Below are 23,990 nucleotides of genomic sequence, written 5' to 3'. Positions count from 1 at the left end.
AAAATGTGAAATAGCTGTGATAGATATTTAAAATAATTTCCTCAGCTTTTAAAGTTTTATTTATTAGAAGTAAAAATAGTTTAGTTCTGTGACATCCACTCATGTTCCAAAACACTTTGTAAAAATGAAGAACAAGCCAAACTTAGAAAGGAGATCCAGAGCCAGGATAAAACCACTGAAAAGGCCCTCAACTTGGTCTTAGCTAAGCATACATTAGGGGACACTGGGACATACATAAGGTGTAAAGATTGTAGCCAAAAGCCCTGATACCAACATCATACATACCGCCAAGCACTGTTGGTTTGATGGAATAAGGTGGTTCCTGAATGCAGTTGCCCCAGATGTGATAAATGCAATCAAAGCTGCAACTGAGCAATCATGTTTATGTCTCTGTTACTGCATTGTTGTACAACTATAGATGGCAAATACATAACATGTAGTCTCTTTTGAATTGTAAATAGAAGATTTTTTTTCCTTTTGGCAAATCATCTGTGTTTGATTGGGATATTTGTTTGTTTGTTTGTCTATTTATTTATTTATTTATTTATTTAATATATTTTTACTACACTTTTCTCCTTAAAAAGGACCCAAGATGACTTGCTTCATTAAAAGACAGTATTTAAAGCTAAAAACAATGAGTATACAAAGGTGGCTTACATCATTCAAAGACAATATTTATCCTCTGAGATAGATTCATCTCCTGAGCAACTGTCATTATAAACTTAATTTGTTTTAAACTTGTTAGATTGTTTCTGTAGCCCAGGGTTGACTATTCTGACTGGCAGCAGCTGTCAGGTCACAGGACCATTACTTCCTACCTGACTATTATAATTATTTGTAAATAGAGATACTAGAGACAGAGTAGGATATTCTGCATACAAAATATATGCTACTACTAAGCTGTGGTTTCTTCCAGTTACTGCCTTTATACTTACAGTACTTATGACCTTTGTAATCAGCTGTCCACCATTGCTATAACAGAAAATCCAGACAAAAGACAACTTAGTTTAGGGCTGCCATATTATATGATTGGCTAAGTTTTATCTGGATTTCAGATATGCCTAGAGCCATTTCTGACCATTTACTCTCTATGAAATGAAAAGGTACCCCTATTTTATTTTCCCTCTATATTACAGTACTTTACATTCTAGTGGCTTTTTTCTTTTTTTATATATAGAAAAAGCAAAGAAACATTTTGAGAATTGGAATTCAAAGCCTTGGTTCAGTTCTGTGGGGTGATGATATTTGCTGTACTGAGAGTCCACAAAATATTTACAGCCTCACAAAATTTCTGTATGCTCTCCGCGGCCTTCTCAGAACATCTCTGTCAGCTTGCATCATCACTATTCCAGCTCATCTGATCCAGGTAAGTGTAGTGCAGTCGCTATAACTGACAGTGCTGGTTGCAATAAAGCAAACTAATAAAACACTTCAGTATTGTGAAACCTCTACTTATGAATGTCGCTACCTACGAACAATCCAACTTATGAACAGCTCCGTTCGCAAAATTTTGCTTCTGCTTGCGAACGGATCTTCAACATATGAATTAAGAAAACACAGAGAAGGCAGGGAAAGTGCTAAATTTGAACTTTCAGTTGACCGTTGGCCAGCGAAGAGGCTGTTTGCCTGCTATCTCACTTGTCCCAGCAGTTAGGGAGTGGATAGGGAAAGAGTCTTCAGACTACCTGGTACTGTACAGAGTGTATTTTTTCTGGCTTTTTTATTTTTTATTTTATGATTTTTGACTTTTTTTTAAACAGAGAGACTGCCTGTTCTGGGTGAGTACATACACTGTACAGTATTTACTGTACTGTGCAGGTTTTTTGTAGCTTGGTGGGGGGGTAGGGCTAGGTGAGGGGGTTATGTTTCTGCGCCATGGGTCTTGCAGTGTGGATTTAAAATGTGAAAAGTAGACTGTAATATTAAATTAAAATTAAATGTGAAAATTAGACTGTAATTTTAAAATGTAAACTTTATTTATTTATTTTTGCATTCTGTGCCTTCTAGGGTTTGTTTACTGTGACCTCTCTGTTGTTTTAAAATGTGTGGGTTTAAAATGTGACTCCAAAGTCTTTTTTTCTTTGGGGATCTGTTTGCTGTAATAGTGGTTGCTGGTTGTTGATGCAGGCAGGCTGTAAAATGCATTTTAGACTCCACAGTCTTTTTTTTCTTAAAATCAGAAAATATTCTGTGAGGGGCTGTGCTGGCTGTTGATGCAGGCAGACTGTAAAATGCAGTTTAGACTCTCTTTTTGTGATGAGGAGTTCTGTGCTGGAATAATGCTTGCTGGATTCTGTGGCTTCTAGGGTTTGTGTACTGTGACCTGTCTTTTGTTTTAAAATGTGTGTTTAAAATATGGCTCTAAGGTCTGTCTCTTTTAAAATCAGAAAACTGTGGTGCTTGTTGATGCAGGCAGGCAGGCTTTAAAATGGAGTTTAAAATGGAATTTTAAAATGGAGTCTACTGTAGACTCAAGACTCTCTCCCCCTTGTCTTCTCTCTCTCTCTCTTCTCTCTTTTTGTGCTTAACAGCACAAACCTTCGTCTGAGGTGTCTGTGTGCCCCAGTGATGACCTTCTTTCTTTCTTTCCTCTTTTCCCCATTGTTCCTTCTCTCCCTCCCCCCTCCTTTCCTGCCCTTTTTTTAAGCTAAAAGGTGCTTGGTTTTCTTTAAAAGGTGCTTGGTTTTAAAGGTGTTCTGTTTAGAAGGTGTTCCCTCCCCCTCCCTCCTTTTCTGTCCTTTTTTTGATCCAAGTTCATCTTAGGTCAAAAGAAGAAAAATTCTCTCCCTAGTGGTAGAGGACAGATTAACTGGCTTTACATTAACTAATGCTTCGACTTAAGAACGGTGCCTCTAGATAAGAACCAAAAACAGCCAGGGCTGATTAAATGGTTTTCAATGCATTCCTATGGGAAATTTTTCCTTCTACAGTACTTACAAACATTTCAACTAATGAACATCTTCTGGGACAAATTAAGTTCGTAAGTAGAGGTTCCACTTTATATACTTACATGATCAGAGTACACTAAAGTGGTAGTATTGAATTTCGACATTCTAATTTACTTTGATTGTGTTTCTTCTGATTTAACTTAGTATCATATATTTATTCAGTAGCAGGTATTTCTTGATTATGTATTGTGTTTCATTTAGCTAAATACAATTCATTTACTATATTTGCTGGCGTATAAGACGACTTTTTGGCCCTGAAAAACATGCCTCCAAGTGGGGAGGTCATCTTATACACCGGGTGCACTTCAACCCCAACAGGCAGAGCTTCACCAATATTCCCAACTCCCAAATACACCGCTCCCGGTTCTCGGACCCAACAGTTCTCCCTCAGGGTCTGGCCGCACGGCTCCCACTGTTCGAGCTGCTCAAGTTGGACTCCCTGCAGGCACAATCCACGGAGCCAGTTTTCAAAAGTATCTCTCCCCACCTCGTCTCACCTCATCTCTCCAGTTTGTCTCGCTGGTCCTCTGGAGGGAAAGAGAGTCACCCAGGCAGCAGAGTCCTCCCAGCAACAAATTGGAGGCAGCACTTCTCTGGTTTGTCTCGCTGGTCTTCCGGAGGGAAAGAGAGTCGCCCTGGCAGCAGAGTCCTCCAGGCAACAAACAGAGGCAGCACTTCAAAGTATTTCAGACGTTTTGAAACAGACACCTCACGACCCCAGACACCTCAGCTCGCAAACGAACAGGCAGGTTGAAGAAAGGAGACACAGGGCACAGGGCAAACGCCAAAAGAATTCAAAAAAAAGGAAAAAAAGGAAAAGAAAAGATAAGAAAAGATAAGAAAAGAAAAAAAGAACCAGACCAGAAAACAAACAGCATGTTTCCAGAGTCCCTCTGGGTTGTGGGCTGCCTGCCTGTGTTCCTGAGAAGCATCTACCCGTCCATAGGGTCCACTTGGAGTGTTGCTTGCACTGAAGAGGAGAGGAGTGTGTTGTCTTTAGTGAATTACATTTATTAAACTTGCACTGTTTTATGTTTACTGTACATGTTTGATAACATACCTTGTGACAGTTTTCCTGCATGTCATAAGCATTTGAATATAAACTAACATGTTGAAATCAAATCTGATGTTCTTTTACCTTTTATTTGGTGTGTGGAAGGTGTGCGGAAGAGGGAGTAGTCTTATACGGCGAGTATATAAGGAAATCTATATTTTGAGTGGAAATGTTGGGGGGTCATCTTATACGCCCAGTTGTCTTATATGCCGGCAAATACGGTACCAAAGTTTAAGCAAGAATCTGCTTACACAATGGAGTCCTTTACCCCCACCGGAACTTCCTGTGTGTTCGAAATACTACTCTAAAGGGACAAGCTATCCTGTAGAATGTCATAGATGAGGCTCAGAGGGTGGCCACAGAGCAGTTGAATCAGTAGAATGAGAAGAAGGGGCTGCTTTGTACCTTTTGCTCATAAGACAGCTTTGGGTATGAGACATAGGTCTACATTCACTGTGCTACTGGCAGTGCTGCATCAGTGTGATGTAACAGAGTTCCCTTCCCTACTTGGGTCTCCAGAGCTGAACTCTGAAATAAAAAGATTTTTGGAATAGATTTTCAGATTCACAGGGGTTCACAGCAAGAAGGAGAGATCACCCTACTGTTTTGTTGCCAGAGATCCAACATGGGCCTTAGTCATTGTTTTGAAATGAACTGAAATAGCAGATGATTCTCAATACATTTAATAAGTGTATCTTTTCATGTGACAACACTGAAGAAATAACACTTGTCTACAATGTAAATCAGTGAGTATATAGCTTGTATAACAGTGTAAATGTGCTGTCCCCTCAAAATAACACAACACACAGCCATTAATGTCTAAACAACTGGCAACAAAAGTGAGTACACCTCTAAGTGACAATGTCCAAATTGGGCCCAAGCAGTTGTTTCTCCTCTCTGGTGTCATGAGACCCGTTAGTGTTACCAGTTAGTGTGAAAGGGGAGCAGGTGTTATCACTCTTACTCTCTCAGACTGATGACTGGAAGTCCCACATGGCACCTCATGTTAATGAGCTATCTGATGATCTAAAAAAACGAATTGTTGCTCTACATAAAGATGGCCTAGGCTATAAGTAGATTACCAGAACCCTGAAACTGAGCTGCAGCATGGTGGCCAAGACCTTTCAGTGGTTTAACAGGACAGGTGCCACTCATAACAGGCCTCACCATGGCTGACCAAAGAAGTTTAGTGCCCGTGCTCTGCGTCATATTCAGAGATTGGCTTTGGGAAATGGACGTCTGAGTGCTGCCAGTATTGCTGCAGAGGCTGGGGGGAGGGTTTCAGCCTGTCAGTGCTCAGACCATACACCACATACTGCATCAAATTGGTCTCCAGGCCTGTAGTCCCAGAAGGAAGCCTCTTCTAAAGATTCTGCACAAAAAAGCTTGCATATGGTTTGCTGCAGACAAGCAGACTAAGGACATGGATTTATGGTCGAATGAAACCAAGATAAACTTATTTGGTTCCGATGGTGTCAAGCGTGTGTGGCAGCAACCAGGTGAGGAATACAAAGACAAGTGTGTCGTGCCTACAGTCAAGCATGGTGGTGGGGGTGTCATGGTCTGGGGCTGCATGAGTGATGCCGGCACTGGGGAGCTACAGTTCATTGAGAGACTCACGAATCCCAACAAGTACTGTGACATACTGAAGCAGAGCATGATCCCCTCCCTTTGGGCTGTAGGGCAGTATTCCAACATGATAACGACCCCAAACACACCTCCAAAACGACCACTGGCTTGCTAAAGAAGCTGAGGGTAAAGATGATGGACTGGCCAAGCATGTCGCCAGACCTAAACCCTATTGAGCAGCTGTGGGGCATCCTGAAATGGAAAGTGGAGGTGCACAAGGTCTCTAACATCCACCAGGTTGGTGATGTCGTCATGGAGGAGTGGAAGAGGATTCCAGTGGCAACCTGTGAAGCTCTGGTGAACTCTATGCCCAAGAGGGTTAAGGCAGTGCTCGAAAATAATGGTAGCCACACAAAATATTGATACTTTGTGCCCAATTTGAACATTGTCACTTTTGTTGCCAGTGGTTAAGACATTAATGGCTGTTTTGCATTATTTTGAGAGGACAGCACATTTACACTGTTATACAAACTGTATACTCACTGCTTTACATTGTAGGCAAGTGTCATTTCTTCACATGTCACATGAAAAGATATACTAAAATATGAAATGTGAGGGGGTGTACTCACTTCTGTGATATACTGCAGGTGTTAACATATTAATTTTTTTTTCAAATATGTAATATAAAAGCAAATTAAAGGCATAACATGCATCTAAGTCAGGGTGGGGCCTTCTAGGTGTTCTTAGCCTGGTCTCTACAAGTAAGGTGACTTACTGGAAGTATATGTTCAAATAATCAGGATGGTAAATAAGGGTAAGAATGGACTTTGAGCCAATGTGGTAAAGTGAATGAAATCTAAAACTGGGACTCGGGAGATCAAATCCTTGCTTGGACAAGAAAACGCACAGTGAGGTGGTACTGTCAAAATCATCCCTGAAATATCTCAACATAATTTAAAAGCCCTACAGTACTAGGGTCATCATAAACTTAAGTCTTCTTGACAGTAATGACACAAGTAGGGATTTCACGGTTATTAGAAGCCAAAAAGGGTTTGCCATGTCCTCTCTTTGAGTGAAATGGATCTATTCTGTACCTGATTTGCAGTTCTTCAATTTTTATTATTTTGCTTTTGTTAAGCATTTGTCTAAAGGTTGAAGGCCCTTTTAATCTATTTCCCTGTGAACAGTGTACAGTGGGGTCTTGACTTAAGAACGGCTTGAGTTAAGAACATTTTGACTTAAGAACCACTCTCTTAGGAAAATATTGACTTGACTTACATACTTAGATTTGAGTTAAGAACTGAAAAAAACCACGTGGGAGGCAGGGAAAGTGCAAAATTGGCCAGTGAAAGGGTGCCTGTCTGCTTCCTCACTCCTCCCACCATTTAGAGAGTGGATTGGGAGACAGTCTTCAGACTGCCTGGTACTGTACTGCCTGGACTGTATTTTCCCTGCCTTCCCTGAACCTTTCTTGACCTAAGAAAAAAAGAAACAAAATATCCCCCTCTAGTGGTCGAAGGCGGATTAGCAGCTTCCCATTAGTTTCTATGGACGGAAAAGAGCAGATACGGATCAAATGGTTTTCAATGCATTCCTATGGAAAATGCAGATTTGACCTGCGAACTTTTTGACTTGAGAACTGCCTTCCAATACAGATTAAGTTCTCAAGTCAACACCCCACTGTATTGCAGTACAGTGGAAAGAAGGGATCTAATAATGAGGTACCTGTTCATATAGCCAGCTTCTGGCAATTTTTAAGCTCTTCTTGCAGTGAATTTTAGATGATCTAAAACCAGAGGGGGAAATCCTTCTCTCAGGTCCACCCAGGATAGGACTGTGCCCCACCACTCCTGATTGATCCATGAGCCTGCCGTGGGTATCCAGTAAGGCAGTGTCATGTAGGGGCTTCTCTGAGTTATATATCAGGTGCAAAATTGTGGTGGCTGTTTCTCACTTCCACAGAACTGCAAATAGGGCCAGGCAGTAAGTCACATAGCCCATGTGTCAGGGATGTGTAACATGTACCATAAAAGCCACAATGCAGAAAATTATCTTAAATGCAGAAAATGTCATTTTAATTCATTTTCCTTGTAAAAGCAGTGGCTTCCCTATTTTTCTCAATCCCCTCATAATGCATTCTATTTGAATTTTGCTTTTGAAATTCTCATAGATTTGTATTATTGAATGTAAGCAGCACCTAACTGAAGATCTATCTTTTGACTACTTTTGGTAAAACAGAAATATTGTTAGGTTAGCTAAGTATAGATATTCAGACCATACATTCATAAGGCTTGGCTTATCAATTCTTCAGTATGATGACTTCTGAGTCAAGAACAGGTGCAGCATGCACATTAAATCAATAGAACTCTACTCCTAGAAGATTTGCAGGCAACCTGTAGGGACAATGAGAAGAATTGTGAGTATACATGCCTAAATCTAATGTGGCACTTACATTGCAAAGCCAGCGCAACGGAACCTCCTTCCCATCCTACCTGCCCAGCCACCCACAGTATTCAGCACTCCAGAAAAACCAGCTCCAGGTGAAGCTTTTGGAATGTATAGAAGGGCTGCAGTCACAAGGCAAATTTCCCTTCTTCCCATTATCTCTAGCTTCTGCTTTTCTCTGAATGTAAGTCCAGCATTGTATTTTGTCCATGCATGTTTCTTTTATTCTTACTGTACTTCTGCATCATGCATGTTGTTCATAATTTTAGGATATGCAATATGTAGTATGTTGAAGAAATATAAAATGAGAACATAAGATGTACACATAGATATTCCTTTCCTGTAGTTTCCCCCTCTGCTACCTGTGTTCCTGAGATCTGAGTTGACAAAGGATAGGGAAACAGACTTTTTTGGAGGATATACCAGTTAAATCAAGTCTATAGTTTGCATCTGTATCTTTTGATTTCACATTATGAATTACAATATTGGTATGGCCAAATATATTTAAAGCCTACATACATTATTTAATTTATAGAATTTTAAATAGTCTAATAATAATAATAATAATAATAATAATAATAATAATAATAATAATAATAATAATAATAATAATAATAATAATAATAATAATAATATAATTTATTGTCATTGTAAGTATATACACAGTATACCATACAACGAAATTCACAGGCACCCAGAGACCAGACACATGCACACACATAACATTCCCCAAACACTCCCCACCCACTAGAAGTCCCCCACTAAAAATACAAACATCTACACCTCAGGCCAAGTAACACAGTCCAACTAATTATTCACTACTGGTGGTCTTTAAGCTCATTATTAATTGCAATTATAGCTCTAGGATAAAAACTATTTAGAAAATGTGTGGTCTGAGTCTTAATTGTTCTATATCTTCTGCCAGACGGTAACAGTTCAAAAAAGTTATAAGCAGGATGGGAAGAGTCTCTCAGGATGCTGTGTGACTTCCTCAGACAGCGGGATGTGAAGATGTCATCCAGGGTTGGTAGCTGGAGCCCGATGATATTCTGGGCAATTTTAATGGTTCTCTGTAGAGCTTTTTTGTCCACTACAGAGCTACTCCCAAACCATGCCAGAATGCCATAAGTTAGGACACTCTCAATGGTGCTACGGTAGTAGGACAGAAGTAAATGCTGTGATAAATTTAACTTCCCGAGCATTCTCAGGAAATACAGCCTCTTCTGTGCCTTCTTTATTAGCATGTTGGCATTTATAGTCCATGAGAGGTCCTCTGAGATGTAAGTACCCAGAAATTTAAAACTACCAACTCTCTCCACCCTCACCGTTTATGTACAGTGGTAAATGTACATTTCTCTTCCTCCTAAAATCAATTATGAGTTCTTTAGTTTTTTTGATGTTAAGTGTGAGATGATTTTCTTTACACCATAGTATCAATCTTTGTACTTCCTTTCTATAAGCAGACTCATTGTTCTTATTTATGAGTCCCACCACTGTCGTATTGTTCTATTTGATATCTCCACCAACTGATTTACAGTGTTGGACTTTGTATAGCTTTAAGTTAGTTACACCTGTGTAAGTTCACAGGGAATTGTGCCCAGACTGTCCATATTTTCTTATTGGGTTTTTTAATTAGTGTTCTTTTTATCTACCAATTGTAATAGTATATTTGTTTTTTTTTTTTAATATTGTAGAAATGTACAGTTTTAGCTTTTAATATTGTTTCTTTTAATACTGTAAGTCACCTTAGATCCCTTTTAGGAGAAAAGAAGCATATACAGTGGTGCCTTCAGTTACGAACTTAATTGGTTCTGGAAGATGGTTGCAACTCAAGTTGGTTGTAACTCAAAGCACCATTTCCCATAGGAATGCATTGAAATGTGATTAATCCGTTCCTGACAAAAAAACCCCCCACAAAAAACCACTGCAAGACCTATCAGAATGCGATTAATCCATTTGGGCTGGAAAAAAAAACACCACCAAAAAACAAAAATACACTGCAAGACCCATCAGAATGCGATGAATCCATTCGGGCTGGGGGGGGCGAAAACTGCAAGACCCATCAGAAGCACGATTAATCCGTTTGGGCTGGAAAAAACCCCACCAAAACCCAAAAAAACCTGCAAAACCCATTGGAACATGATTAATCATTTTGGCCAACCCCCCCACCAAATAACCAAAAAACACTGCAAGACACATCAGAAAGCGATTAATCCTTTCGGGCCGGAAAAAAACAACACCAAAAACAAAACAAAACACTGCAAGACCCACCGGAACACATCACAACACAGAAACATAACCTCCCCCAGCCCAAACCCAAGCTGCAAAACCCTGTACTCACTCAGAATAGGCATTTTAAAAAGCAGAAAGCAGCACCAGGCAGTCTGAGCCCTCCTCCGAACCCACACACTCTAACTGCTGGGGCGAAAGGGCTACAAAGAAGCAGCCTCCTCATCAACCAACGGTTAGCAATTTAAATTCCCCGTCTTTTTCCTCTTCTTTTTTTCTGTTCGTAACTCAAAGCCCCAGTCACAAATCAAAGCAAAATTTTGCGACTAGAGCTGGTCATAACTCGAATTGGTCGCAAGTCAAGATGGCTGTAAGTCGAGGTATCACTGCAAATATTTTAAATGACTAAAATAAAGGTCTTATTGCATAAATATCTGATAGTTGCCCAATGAACTGCACACTAACTGCACAACTGTATAATACGGATGTGCCATTAGATTTGTATGTGTGTGCCTTTTTTTTTTGCTCTAAATCCCAGAATTCTCCATTTTGGAAGCTCCACCTGCCGGACCCACACATGAATTACGCTCACCTGGAGGTGGACTGGACTGGAAGGCCTAAGATAGGCCAAGCTCAAGCCTAGGTGACTGATTAAAAAAGGAAGTTGCCTCAGTATTTGCTGGGAGAATGGTATATGCCTATTTTACAACTGTGCCCATGGATCTGCTTCCAGGATAAGATTTCCACCTTGATGCAGATTTTGCAGTGGCTTATGCAACTTCAAGTTATACAGGTGTAGCTATGCAACACAGTTTTGGCCTATAAAACATAAGAGTGCCCTTTCCAAAGATTCTGCTTAATTCATTTGTTATTTTGCTCATGTACCAGTGCAATCACAAGTATTATCCTCTTTAGACTAGATATGAGGCAGGAAATAACTATTTTATCATTTGTTTTGATATATTTGTCCAAGGAGGTGAGTACTGGATGCTTTTACGCAGCAAGCTTTCTCTCTCTATTAAGCAATAACTTAACAGAGTGCTTAAACTGCATAGTGAACTGTCATTAAAAGGAGCAAAGCGGCTGAGGTTTTCCTATATCCTGCATTACTCAGTTCCCAGAGTCCTGCTGTGTAGTTGTTCCAGTATCCAAGAAGCCTGTTTAAGAGCATGTGTCCAGCCCTCCATGTTAATACTTAATTGGTGAGGATGGCAAGATGAGAAGACAGCTGAACATGTGGTCTCTCAGTCTCAAGCTCGAGGCCGACTTTTTAATTCGAATAGCAGCAGCTGCTCACATTCTCACTACTCAGCTTCTCACAACTCTGTTGTTCAGATTCGTGAATGGATTAAAAAAAAATAAGGGAAAGATCTTTGTCTGAAAGATGAACCTTTTCCTTCCCACTTCACACAGGAGAGGTTGATAGACAGTATTGTGTTTCTATTAGGAATATTATAAATAGGATATGAATTTGTTTCCTTCTTTATAATATGCCTTTTCAGAAAACTCCCTACAAAGCAAATTACAAAAATATAAAACATTATAATGTTAGTGAATGACAATAATGAAACTTCGGGTGATGTATTTTTTAGAACAGTACCTCTAGGAGAATCAGAATTTTATATATATATATAATATATATATATAATTACACACGCTCCTTTAAACAATTGAAATATCAGATAGTACAGCTTTTTATGTCAGTAAGTGTCAGTCTAATTACTTCTGCTTGATGTAGCTAACAGTTGTAAAGATAAATCTACACATGTAGTATATTTTTTAACAAAATTCTGGAAATTGTGACTGTAACCATAAAGGATAGTTGGAACCATCAGTTATGACTGGAACCATCAAAGAGGAAACTAAAATATTAATTAAATTAAATCCTTTTGTTGTTTAGTTGTTGTGTCCAACTCTTCGCAAAAAACAGATTGAAATTTAACTTTGATAAGTGCAAAGTTGTATATCGAGGTGGGTGAGTGAAACCAAACACACAGTTACAAGATAGGAGATACTTGGCTCAGTAAAACTATGAGAGAGAGAGATTTTTGAATTGTTATAGATCACAAGCTGAATATGAGCCCACAGTGCAATGTAGCTGCAAAAAGGGAAAACCTAGGCTGCACTAACAGAAGTATAGCCTTCAAATCCCATGAAGTACTAATCTCCCTCTATTCAGTACTGCTTAGGCTTCATCTAGAGTACTGTGTCCATTTCTGGACAACACACTTTAAGAAGGATGCCAGTAAACTGGAAGATGTTCAGAGGAGGGCAACAAGGATGATCAGGGAATTGCAAATCAAGTCCTATGAAAAAAGACTGAAAGAACTGTGCAGGTTTACTCTTGACAAAAAAAAAAAGAGGGGAGATATGATGTTGTTGTTTAGTCCTTAAGTTGGCCATCTCATGAGAAAAGAAATGTCCCTGGAAAAGACCCTGATGTTGTGAAAGTGTGAAGGCAAGAGGAGAAGGGGACAACAGAGGATGAGATGGTTGGACAGTGTCATCGAAGCTACCAACATGAATTTGACCCATCTCAGGGAGGCAGTGGAAGACAGGAGGTCCTAGCGTGCTCTAGTCTATGAGGTCACAAAGCATCAGACATGGCTAAACGACTAAAGAACAACAATATGATCTGCAGCAGTTTAGATCTTTACCTGTTCTCCAATTTGACTGAGCTTGAACGTGAAACCCATTTTCAATTTTTTCTCACTTATGAAACTTTTCAACTGAGCAGATATTTACACCATAGAAACTAAGGGTAAGGAGACAGACTTGCTCACTCTCCTCTTAATCTCTTAGACACATTTAAATTACCTCCAACTATTACATCTACATATGCCCACGGGTACAGTTTTATGAGAAGGTAGGGTACACCCATTTAAGCCTCCTACCTGTTTGCACACCACCATCCCAATCCTAGGATGCAAGAAGGCTGGCTGCCATCTTTTTTTATTATTATTTATTTATTTATTTATTTATTTATTTATTTATTTATTTATTTATTTATTCAATTTCTACCCCGCCCCTCTAGACAACGTCTACTCGGGGCGGCTTACAAACATTAAAACACATTAAAACAATGTAGAAACAATCTTAGGTTCTTCATCCCAGGCTGCTCTGCATCTAGAATGCTGGGAAAAAGGGTAGGGAAGGCTAGCCAGTCAGGGGATGGGGGAATGGAATGCAGCAGTCTTGGTCTATCAGAGAAATATATAAGAAGCCTTTCTCCAGCAGTCTTTTGTGTGAATTCACAATGCTGCTTTGAAATTGGTAGACTTTTGATAATATCTTCAGATGTGATATTGTGGTACAGGGGGAGAGTCACCCAGTTGGATACAAGTCACTATCCATGCAGTCCTTCTACTTGTGAAGGGTGTCTTATACTATAATTTGGCCATCTCCTCTCTCCTATAACAGACATATTTGTTCTTTCCAACACTGCCTCCAACTTTCAGGAAAGGCTATGTTCAAGGTACAGTATAGGAGTCAGCGGAGCTTTGTGTTCTTCTGTTTGTTGACAATTTTGTTAAAACAAATATGTGTCCTTTAGTTTTTTTAAAAAAAACTATAATTTTTACACTGGAACATTACTTTCAATACATTACTTTGAAATAAATAGTGCTTCTCTGTACTTAGCACTAGAGATGCGCACCTACTGTGATTTGGCATATCCAGTCCACAGGTATTGTGCTGGTGTCCCAGATTCCACACCCCGCTTCTCACATGGGTGCCCACTCGGAGAAGGAGGCGGCACAGGTAAACCCACAGCTCTGCTTCTGATGAAGTGCCCATGGGAGGAGACGGGGCACATAATCTGGGGTACCCCCACAACTCTTCTGGGCCTGATCTGCCAGACTCCACTGAACTGCAGTAAATGCCCATCTCTACTTAGTTCTAGTAAGATTTCAACTGTGACAATTAACTAACTCTGCTCTGCCACAGTTTTAAATGGGATGCTGACAGACAGACTCAGGTTTAAAAGATCAACTTAAGGAAAAACTGGGAGGAAATGTAGATTTGACCTGAGAGAAAAGGAGGAAGGTGGATATATTTTGACAGATCTAAAAGTGAATTTTATAAAGAGAAGAGGAATGGTTGTCTATTCATGAAAGTATAAGGGAAACCAATTTAGCCATACAACAGCATGATACGTTTATACTGTGTGTCTGGAAATGCATTTGAACATTAAAAAACAAAATGTTTCCTCAAGAAGATCAGAATCCTTTTTTCCTTGGTTTTAGAACTTTTTGAGGAGGAAGCTACTTCAAAACTACATATATATTTGTTACAACAAATGATTGATTCATTTGGTGCAATCCAATTCCATAATTGAGATTAGTGACAAATTAAAAAAAGTTCTAGAATGAATGTCTTTTGTCTAATCTGAGATATGGTGTAAGGGAATTATAAATGGATTTGTTTCTTTGAGCACCAGACAAAACATAGACATTAAGATTGCAGCGTTGGTTGTAACTGGTAGGTGTTTTCTCTCAGTATTATGAGTAATTATCTGTTTGGGCATATGGAGTATTTTGGCTGCTAAACTAGGTAGTTAATATAATACTTAGTATCCAGGCATGAGTGCAACTGTTACTAATGCGGGGACCTCATATAATGAGCCAGCTTGTGCAATGAGTGAGTGAAAATACAGTAAGAATATAACTAGGATTTTATTATCTATCTTTTGAAAATGAAAACTTGGTAATTATATTTTAATTATTATAGTAAATAAAGTCATATGCTTTGAAAATGATTGAAGAATGATTTCAAATACAACTTCTTTCCATATAAAACTATTAAAATTAATTTGGTATATTCAATATAACTCAATTTCCACATCTTTTGTGATACACTGTATTTCCTTTTAAAATTTTTAGAATGTTTTTGCTTATTTTCTGAACAGCTGAGTCCTTATCTCTGTAATTTAGGTCTGTTCTATTAATTACATGATAATTGTAATATAAAGGAATGTTGCATCTTTAATAATGTTTTTGCGACCTATTTAGTTAAGCTTTAATGCTGAAGGAGAGAGAAATTAAATTAGCCTTGTAACCTCTTTCTGTTCCAGACTGATGATGGAAAATAAAAGCTCTTAGCCACAAAATGTAACACTTAGAATTAATATTTAATTAGACCAGCAAATTTTACACTGTGGCTGAAAGCTTCCAAAGAGTTGTTAGTGCCACAATTGACCTACAAGTTTAATAATAACTCACTTCTTGAAACAAGTGCCAGTTCAGCATAGTCGAGCCACTATAAGAAAGTCCTGAGAGATTAAAATCAGCAAGCCAAATGGCAGGCAAGGATTCCTGGAATGGAGCCTTCTGGAAAGCTGGGAACTGGAGTAGCTTTTTCAGCCAGAATTCATATAAAAACAGTGGGTGATAGTAGTACTCTACTGGTGATCTCTCCTGGTTTGGAACTTTCTATTTGGAATCTCAAATCCAACAGTGGAAGTTTATTACATGATTTCACTTGACTATATTAACATGAATTGTGTATTTTTGTGAACATTTTCAGTCTTCTTGACGGCAACTTCAGAATTTGTACTCTATGCCCAGTCCCACAAGCATACTCTGTTGACATAGTTTATAGCTCGGATATGTTTCTAAAGCACATACTTCAAAAGTATTCTGATGTGTCACATTTGTAGTGATATATTTTTAATATCTAATATTTACAGAAACGAGATAAAAGTATTTTTTCAGTGTCGTTTATTTTAGAATATCCTAGTGCTCTTATATCAGATTTTATACACTTGAAAGCTGTCTGATAAAACTCTTTCATATTCTTAAAAATTATTCTAGTAAAATAGGGCATCATGAGTTCAAAAATGTGAAAACACACACAGGAACAGACCGAAGAAGGAACACACTGCATTATTTATTGACTGCATCATAAATAATTAAAGAAAAACTAGTCATTAATTAAAAATTAAAGCAGATGAGGACCTTGCCAGCAGAGGGAGCAGTCATGTCTTTTGTCAGATTCACATCATTTCCTCACCTATTTCAGATTTTTCCCAGCCAGTCTTCCATCTGGAGTGAGCTTTGCAAGTCTGTTCCTGAATGACAAGCTATAATTTTATACTCAGTAAGAGATTAGTGTAAACTGATTGTAAAATTTGATATATTTAACTTACCATTTGATCACAAACATCAAATGGGTGTCTCTAATATTCCTTTTTGGAGATGTGATGCTTGGTACTCAATAAATTACTTAATTTTCTTCTTTCTTTTTTTGAAGGAACCAGTCATTTCTTCAAAATTTTAAAAAATTTATTATATGAAATAAATCCAAAAGACGTTATACTTGGTTTTTAAGAAAAGTTCTGATGTTTCTTTCTGTGCTATTTTGTGAGTATGGTTCTATATATGAGGTACATTTGCAGTGTCCTACTGTTAGTTCCATTTAAGACTAGAACCATTGAGCCAATTGCTGAATGGTAGGATAAAACTTCTGTAAATCCAGTTGAGTCCACACATCTATCATAGTTGCTACTAAGCAGTATGATATTGGCCATAAAAAATTAAAATGAGAATTGGTAAAGTGTAGTGTTTCTTTATCTTGACCCTATCATGTCTTAAATCAAATTCAAAATAAACTACATTTTTCAGACAAATAATATATGCACAACCCTCTCTGACACAATAGTATAAATATAGCATCAATTGTGCAAATATTTACTTGGAAGAGAATTCTGTTTATACTAGAGGTGGGGACCCATTTACAGTCCAATAGTCATAGGTACCCTGCCGAATGTAGCTAAAGCCCAGGTGGGCCACACACTTCTCCTAGTTACAGATGTTCAGCCCTACACTTCTGCTGTTTGCATACAACCATATATGTTCCCTACTCCACAGAAGGTGATTTCAATTCTTTCTCTGTCCCCGTCTCAATTCAGCCCATTGTGCTGTACTATTCTATCTTGCATGCCCATCAGAATGAGATAGAGGAAATGAGCTTTTGTTGATTTCAGTCAGCCTTTTTTCTTCCTTAGGCATGTACAGTATGCATGAATAAAAGGAGCTGCCAATCCAGGAAGAGAATGAACTTGCCCCATACCTTCTGCAACCCTACCCTCCTCCACTTCCTAGTTATTTCATGTATATCCATGGGGAAGATGGTGGGGACAAATTCTCCTGCCAGCTGCTGTAGTGGTAAGTGTAGAAAACAACACTGCAAGCAGGCAGGGCTATGGGAGAGGCCAGCTAGGTCACATCTAGGTCCATATCCGTGGTTTGAACCAGCAGAATGTATGAGACAAGGCTGGGAACAGCTTTTGTTTTCTCAATATTAATTATCCTGCCCATCTAATGGCAAGCCACTACTTTGCGCAGTGTACAAAAATTGCACACACAAACAACATCAAACATAATATAAACGTAACAATAAAAAAATACAACATAACTTCCCAGATGACAACAGCAAAATCAAATAAGTCACGTAAAATGGATCTGTGAATTTCTTAAATGGGGAGGACGTTCCTGAATGTCTCTTTATAAAGCACAGCTTAACTAGCTTCCTAAAGGCCAGAAGGGAGGGCGCCTGGTGAACATCAACAGGCAGCAAGATCCATAATGTCGTGGCTACCACCAAGAAGGCCTGGTTTCTGGTGGTAATTTTCCAGGCCTCCCCCCCCCCAGCATAATCACCCTCAACAATGAAGCCTGACATGAACAAGTGATCCAGATAGAAAATCTTAGGGACAGATGCTCTGATAAGTATGAAGGTCAAACCACTTAGGCCCTTATAGGTTAAAATTAACACTTACATTATTATAATGTGAGAAGTATTTCTGTCTTTCTTAAATCATAGTTACATAGTTCATAAACAACTATTCACTTTCACTGGCTGAGCCCAGGTTACAGTTTTATGTGAGTGGAAGGGAAAAATCTCTGTGTCCACGTCTTATATATTATTTAATGAAATCTTAATGTAGCTTCCTTTTGTTGCTCTTTCTCCTAAATTAATAAGTCAACCTGTCTTAATACAGGAGTTGCTGTGGTCCTTTGATCACACTGATTAATTTTTTTCCCACCCTTTTTTTAGCACTACAGTAACATTTTTGAGATGTGGCAAACAGAACTGTACACCATTTCCAAATTGATTTCACCATCAGTTGTATAAAGACATTACAGTATTGGCACTTTTCTTATGGATTCATCTTAACAATTTTCAACACATAATTTTTCATAACCTTTTTATAGCTGTCATACACTGGGTTGGTATTTTTATTAAGTTATTCACCATAACCTCCAGATCCCTTTGCTGGTGAAGTCATCAAAAGTTCTGTGTATTTATGTGAAATTGGCATTTTTGCCTCAGTGGGCATCATTGAATTGCACTTATTTTGCTCAAACTACAGTTTCGATTTTATTGCTCCATCATGAAATTTGGAGAGATATTTTTATAGCCTTTACAAATCCTGCAGAGCACATTTGTGGATTCCATGTTTGTGTTATTCCACAAATGTGGTATTCATTTTGTTGTATTCGCTAGTGGTATTCATTTTGTTAATGGGTGAGAAATATTGGATTTTACCCTCTGTTTCCAAACAGCTGAGCAAAATATATTTCAGAAAGTCATGGAGACCTTTTAGCCTTAAATCCAGTATTGGCTCTTTCATGGCCTGATCATAATTGTTTGAGTTATCTAGAAATTTCACCTCTGTGTCATAACCAGAATATGTATTTAGCGCTAAGTGAGGTTAATTGTATGTCTCCCAGATTTCATTTTCTGCCTCATGGAAACCCTAAGCATTTGACTAGAAACAGCTAGTGCATTAATGGTGCTAAATTCTTTTGGAGGCCTAGCATTTACATCCATTCTAATTCTGTGGAGTAGTCTGTTCCTTTTGATATTTTTGGTGTCTTTCATTCCATGTCCTCTTTGAAGTACAACATTATTCTGTATCCAGTACACCTTTCCTTAGGCTTACTTCCAACAGAGTTCTCCAAGTCACCACTATGCCCACAATATATATATTGGATGGATGGATGGGTGGATTGGGTGGGTGGGTGGATGGAATGTGTCCCATACTGGCTCAAAACCTGTATCTTTTTTACAGCCCCTCTTGTCCCAAAGTATTTCCTAGTGTGTAACTGCCTTCATGATATCAGGGGCCAGCCATGTACAGAGATTGTATCTGCCTTCCTAACCTTACGCAATGAAGTACTAATTTTTCTAAGAAAACTACCTTGGATTTTAAATTCTTAATTAGCAATTTATTCTCCATCCCTCCGGACAAGAGGACTTCCTCATTTCATTGGTATCCATATGCCCTACTGCTCCTGACACTTGCCCAGGGACATCTTCAATTCCTAACCTTTGCACCAGGACAAGAAGGCATTGTTTAGACTACACAGCAGTCATATACCATTTCTCTGTGTTTCTGATAAACAAAGCGTCTTGTGTTACAAACCTCCTACCTTTGAAGATAAATCCTTAGCAAAAAAGATATTGTTCTACTTTGTTTCTGCACCCAAGGTGTGGGATTTCATTATGACATATTTATAAGTAAATAATGCTGAAATCCTATTCATGTAAGTTCCTCAGCATATGGTTGATGATATCATCAGCCAGAACATTTTTAAAAGATTAAACTGTACCTTCCCCATCACAAAGCCCCTACAGCAGCGATCCCCAACCTTTTTGGGGTCGTGGACCAGCTGGGGGGGAGCAAGCTCCATGCGCGGGGGGCATGTTGTACCCGCGGGGGGGTGTCGCCAGCATGGGGGATGCAGAGATCCATATCTGCGGCCCAATTCCGGCAAGCCCACGGATCGGCATCGGGCTGCGGACCGGAGGTTGAAGACCCCTGCCCTACAGGATGAGTATTCCCTTTCATAGTTCAGAACTTGTGAGGGCCAAGGGACAGGAGAACAGAATTTTTCATATTGTTGTTCAGTGCTGTCAAGTCAGTTCTGACTTATGGTGAACTCTAAAATGCCCCATCCTCAACAGCCCTGCTCAGCCCTTGCAGATTAAAGGCTATGTTCTTCTTTAGGTAGAGAGTCAGTCCATCTTATATTTGGTTTGTCTCTCTTTCTGTAGCCTTCAACATTTCCTAGCATTCTTGTCTCTTCCAGCAAGTCTTGTCTCCTCATAATGTGCCAAAAATATAACGGCTTAGGTTTCATCATTTTTGCTTCCATAAACAGTGCAGGCTTGATTTGATCTAGGACCCACTTGTTCATCTTTCTGGCAATGCAGAGTATCCTCAAAGCTCTCTTCCAGCATCACATTTCAAATAAATCATTTTGCTTCCTGCCAGGATTCTTCGCTGTCCTTCTTTCACATCCATACATACTAACTAGGAATACAAGAGTGTGGATTATCTTGGCCTTGGTCTCCAGTGACACAATCTTGCATTTGGTAGGTTTTTCTAATTCATTCATTGCTGTCTTTCCAAAGTCTCTGTCTTCTGAGTTCTTGACTGCAGTCTCCATTTGAATTGATGATTGAATCAAGATTTACAATTTTTTTTTTTCACAATTCAAGTTTCTTCATTGTCAGCAAAGTTGTGTAGTTCTTCTGTAGTCAACTGCGGACCTGCTTTGGAATTTTCTTTCATTTTCACTAGAAGTCATTTCAGATCATTGCTACTTTCTGCCAGTAATATGGTATCATCTGCATGTCTTAAATTATTGATGCTTCTTCTACCAGTTTTACTATCAACATAACTGGTACCTTTTTCTTGTTGCTGGCTTTCAGAACTGGACAAACCAAGAAACTCTCCATTGGTATTTTGGCTTGTGGATGTAGCTGTGCAAGGGGATTAATTGTACCCTATTTTTAAAATGTATGTTAGCTATTCACAATTATTTTTCATCATGGGAGAGGCAATGTGGTGAAGCAGACAGAATGGCAAGCAAGAGGCCTGGGTTCAAATCCCCATTCAGCCATGGATACTCATTGGGACAAGGAGAGTTAAGTTTTGTAAAACCACTCCTTAAATGTTTCCCATCCTGTGCCCCATTAAGGTCTATAAAAGTTGGATGCAATTTGACAACACAAAACAACAACAAATTCCATTGTATTTCAATAATGCAAGGATCAACAAGGAAGATAATTCAGTCATGTTTCCTAAATATTTATTTTCTGTTTTTAATTTAAGGACACTAAGCTGTAGTAATATATTTTTGTATAATATGAGTCTTACCATTACTGTACACATCATTTGCTTGTTTAATCTAGTTATTCTGTTGGGTATACAGTGGTGCCTCAACTTATGAACGTCCCAACATATGACCATTTCGAGTTATGACCAGCTCCGGACGCAAAATTTTGCTTCTACTTGTCACCGGAGCTTCGAGTTACAACCAGAAAAAAGCAGGGAAAAAAGGTGGGGAATTCAGATTGTTAACTGTTGGTGGTGAAGAGACTGCTTCTTTGTAGCTCTTTCACCCCAGTGGTTAGAGTGTGTGATCAGAGAAGGCTTTGGACTGCCTGGTAAGGTAAGGTGCTGCTTTCTACTTTTTAAAACTGTCCTGGGTGGGTTTTGCAGCATGGTTTTGGGCTGGGTGATGGGATTATGTTTCTATGCTGTGATGGGTCTTGCAGGGGTGGTTTGTTTTTTGAGTTTTTTCCCCCATTTCCGATTGGTCTTGCAAGGTTTGTTTGTTTTTTTGGGGGGTCCCATTTCCGATGGGTCTTTCACAATTTGTTTGCTTTTTGTTTTGGGTTTGTTTATGGTGTTTGGTTTTTTGTTTTTTTTTTTTTTTTTTGCATTTCTGAAGGGTCATACATGGTTTGTTTGCTTTCTGCTTTGCTTTTTTGCATTTCCTAAGGGTCTTGCACAGTTTGTTTGCTTTTCTTTTTCTTTTCCTTCAGCCGGAACAGATTAATCGTGTTTCCGATGGGTCTTGCATGGTTTGTTTGCTTTTTGCTTTTTGTTTTGGTTTTTTTGCATATCCGAAGGGTCTTGCACAGTTTGTTTTCTGCTTTGCTTCTTTTGCATTTCCGAAGGGTCTTGCACAGTTTGCTTTTCTTCCCCCCCCCCGGCCAGAATGGATTAATCACGTTTCCAATGGGTCTTGCATGGTTTTTGTTTGCTTTCTGCTTTGCTCTTTTTTTTATTTTGCATTTCTGAAAGGTCTTGCATGGTTTGTTTGCTTCCCCCACCCCTTCGGAACAGATTAATTGTGTTTCCAATAGGTCTTGCAGTGCTTTGTGGGGTTTTTGGTGATTTTTTCTTTGGCCGGAATGGATTAATTGCATTTCAATGCATTCCTATGGGAAATGGTGCTTCGACTTACAACCAGAGTTCCGGAACCAATTAAGTTCGTAAGTCAAGGCACCACTGTATTATATTTACTTTACTCTCCCTTACATTAGTTACGATAAATCTTATATTGCAGTGAGCTTTTTGTCTAAACATCCGCCAATTTTTGTTTCTACAAGTCATTTTGAGTAAGAATAAGAAAAAGGTAGAAACTATGGGAATCCATTCCATATCAAATACAGAAAACTGAACTTTTTGGCATCACACAAACTGATATACATGCAGCAATTAGTGCTTTGAATTAGGGGAGTGATAGATTCATGGAGAAGATGGTGAGAAATGTGAACATCATGCAGGTCCGTCTTCTGCCATTGAATTCTGCTGTTTTTGAATTGTTATATTGTGGGTTTTATTTTGTTTGAGTTAAATTATTTTTGTTTTTTTAAAAAAGTACTTCAGTGGTTGGAACCCACACTACAGTGGTGCCCCGCATAGCGACGTTAATCTGTTCCAGGATTAACGTTGCTATGTGAAATCGTCGCTGAACGGAACAAAAAACCCCATAGAAATGCATTAAATCCTGTTTAATGCGTTCCTATGGGGCAAAAACTCACCGTTCAGCGAAGATCCTCCATAGGAGCGGCCATTTTCGCCGCCTCGGTAAGCGAGGAATCCGTCCTGAAAACAGCAGCGGCCATTTTGCAACCGCCCATCAGCTGTTAAAAAAGCATTGCTTTGCCATGATCACTTCCCCAAGCACGGAACCGACCATGGCAGAGCAAAATTCCACCACCAGCCAGCCCCCCACGATGCCCTGCCTCCTTGGCGGGGCTGTCCCGGGGCGCAGACGGGCAGGCCAGAGGGGCAGGATGCATCCGGGCCACTGCCTGGGCAGCTGCGGGGCAAACACACACTGCTCAGGGCACGGGGCCTCTCCCTCCTGGGGCCAGGCTCCTCCACCTCTCCTCGGTCCTTGGCGCTCCCAAAATCCAGCGAGCCTTTCCAGGGCCAGCCCGCAGACAAGGCATCGGCTGCCAAAGGTGCTCGGCTCCGGCCTCTGCCTCCGCCCCCCTCCTGCCCATGGCGCCTGGCGGGTGGATGCGGCTCTCTGGCAGCGTGTGGGGATTGGGGCCAGGCCCTTTCCCCCTCCTTCCGCAGTTGCTTTGCCCTGAACGGTTCCCCAAGCAGGGAACCGATCAGGGCAAAGCAAAATTCCACCCAGGCCCGCACGATGCCCGGTCTCCTCGGCGGGGTGCAGATGGGGCGGGGAAGGGGTCTCTGGCGCGCCGCCGCCCCGTCCAGCGCTGCTGCCCTGATCCCGGTCCCCGCCACCTCCTCCTTTGCAGCTCTCTGGCTGTGCGTGGGGATTGGGGCCAGCCCCTTAGCCCCTCCTTCCGCTGATCAGCTGGTGGAGAAGCTTGCTTTGCCTTGATCAGTTCCCCAGGGAACCAATCATCGCAAAGCGAAATTTCCCCATAGGGAACATCGGAAAGCGATCGCAAAATCTTCATCGCAA

At 39.8% G+C, this 23,990-nt stretch overlaps 1 protein-coding gene across 3 annotated transcripts in view; it reads left to right on the top strand.

Moving 5' to 3' along the window:
* The window catches only part of ELP4 (elongator acetyltransferase complex subunit 4), a 226,181-nt gene that overhangs the window by 74,804 nt on the left and 127,387 nt on the right, over positions 1-23,990 (top strand). Inside the window, exons 7-8 of one of the 3 annotated variants that reach the window (XM_020795612.3) lie at positions 1,178-1,366; positions 3,267-4,110. The exons of 1 other annotated variant lie outside the window; for it this stretch is intronic. In XM_020795612.3, coding sequence (XP_020651271.3) covers positions 1,178-1,366; positions 3,267-3,647 — 570 coding nt within the window. In that variant the 3' untranslated portion in view covers positions 3,648-4,110. Of the gene's footprint in view, positions 1-1,177; positions 1,367-3,266; positions 4,111-23,990 lie in introns of those variants that run through there. One more of the 3 variants, XM_020795613.3, reaches the window with a different exon arrangement.

Source organism: Pogona vitticeps, chromosome 1 (assembly GCF_051106095.1).
Source record: "Pogona vitticeps strain Pit_001003342236 chromosome 1, PviZW2.1, whole genome shotgun sequence".
NCBI classification, from domain to species: domain Eukaryota; kingdom Metazoa; phylum Chordata; class Lepidosauria; order Squamata; family Agamidae; genus Pogona; species Pogona vitticeps.
This window is presented reverse-complemented; position numbering and strand designations above follow the sequence as displayed.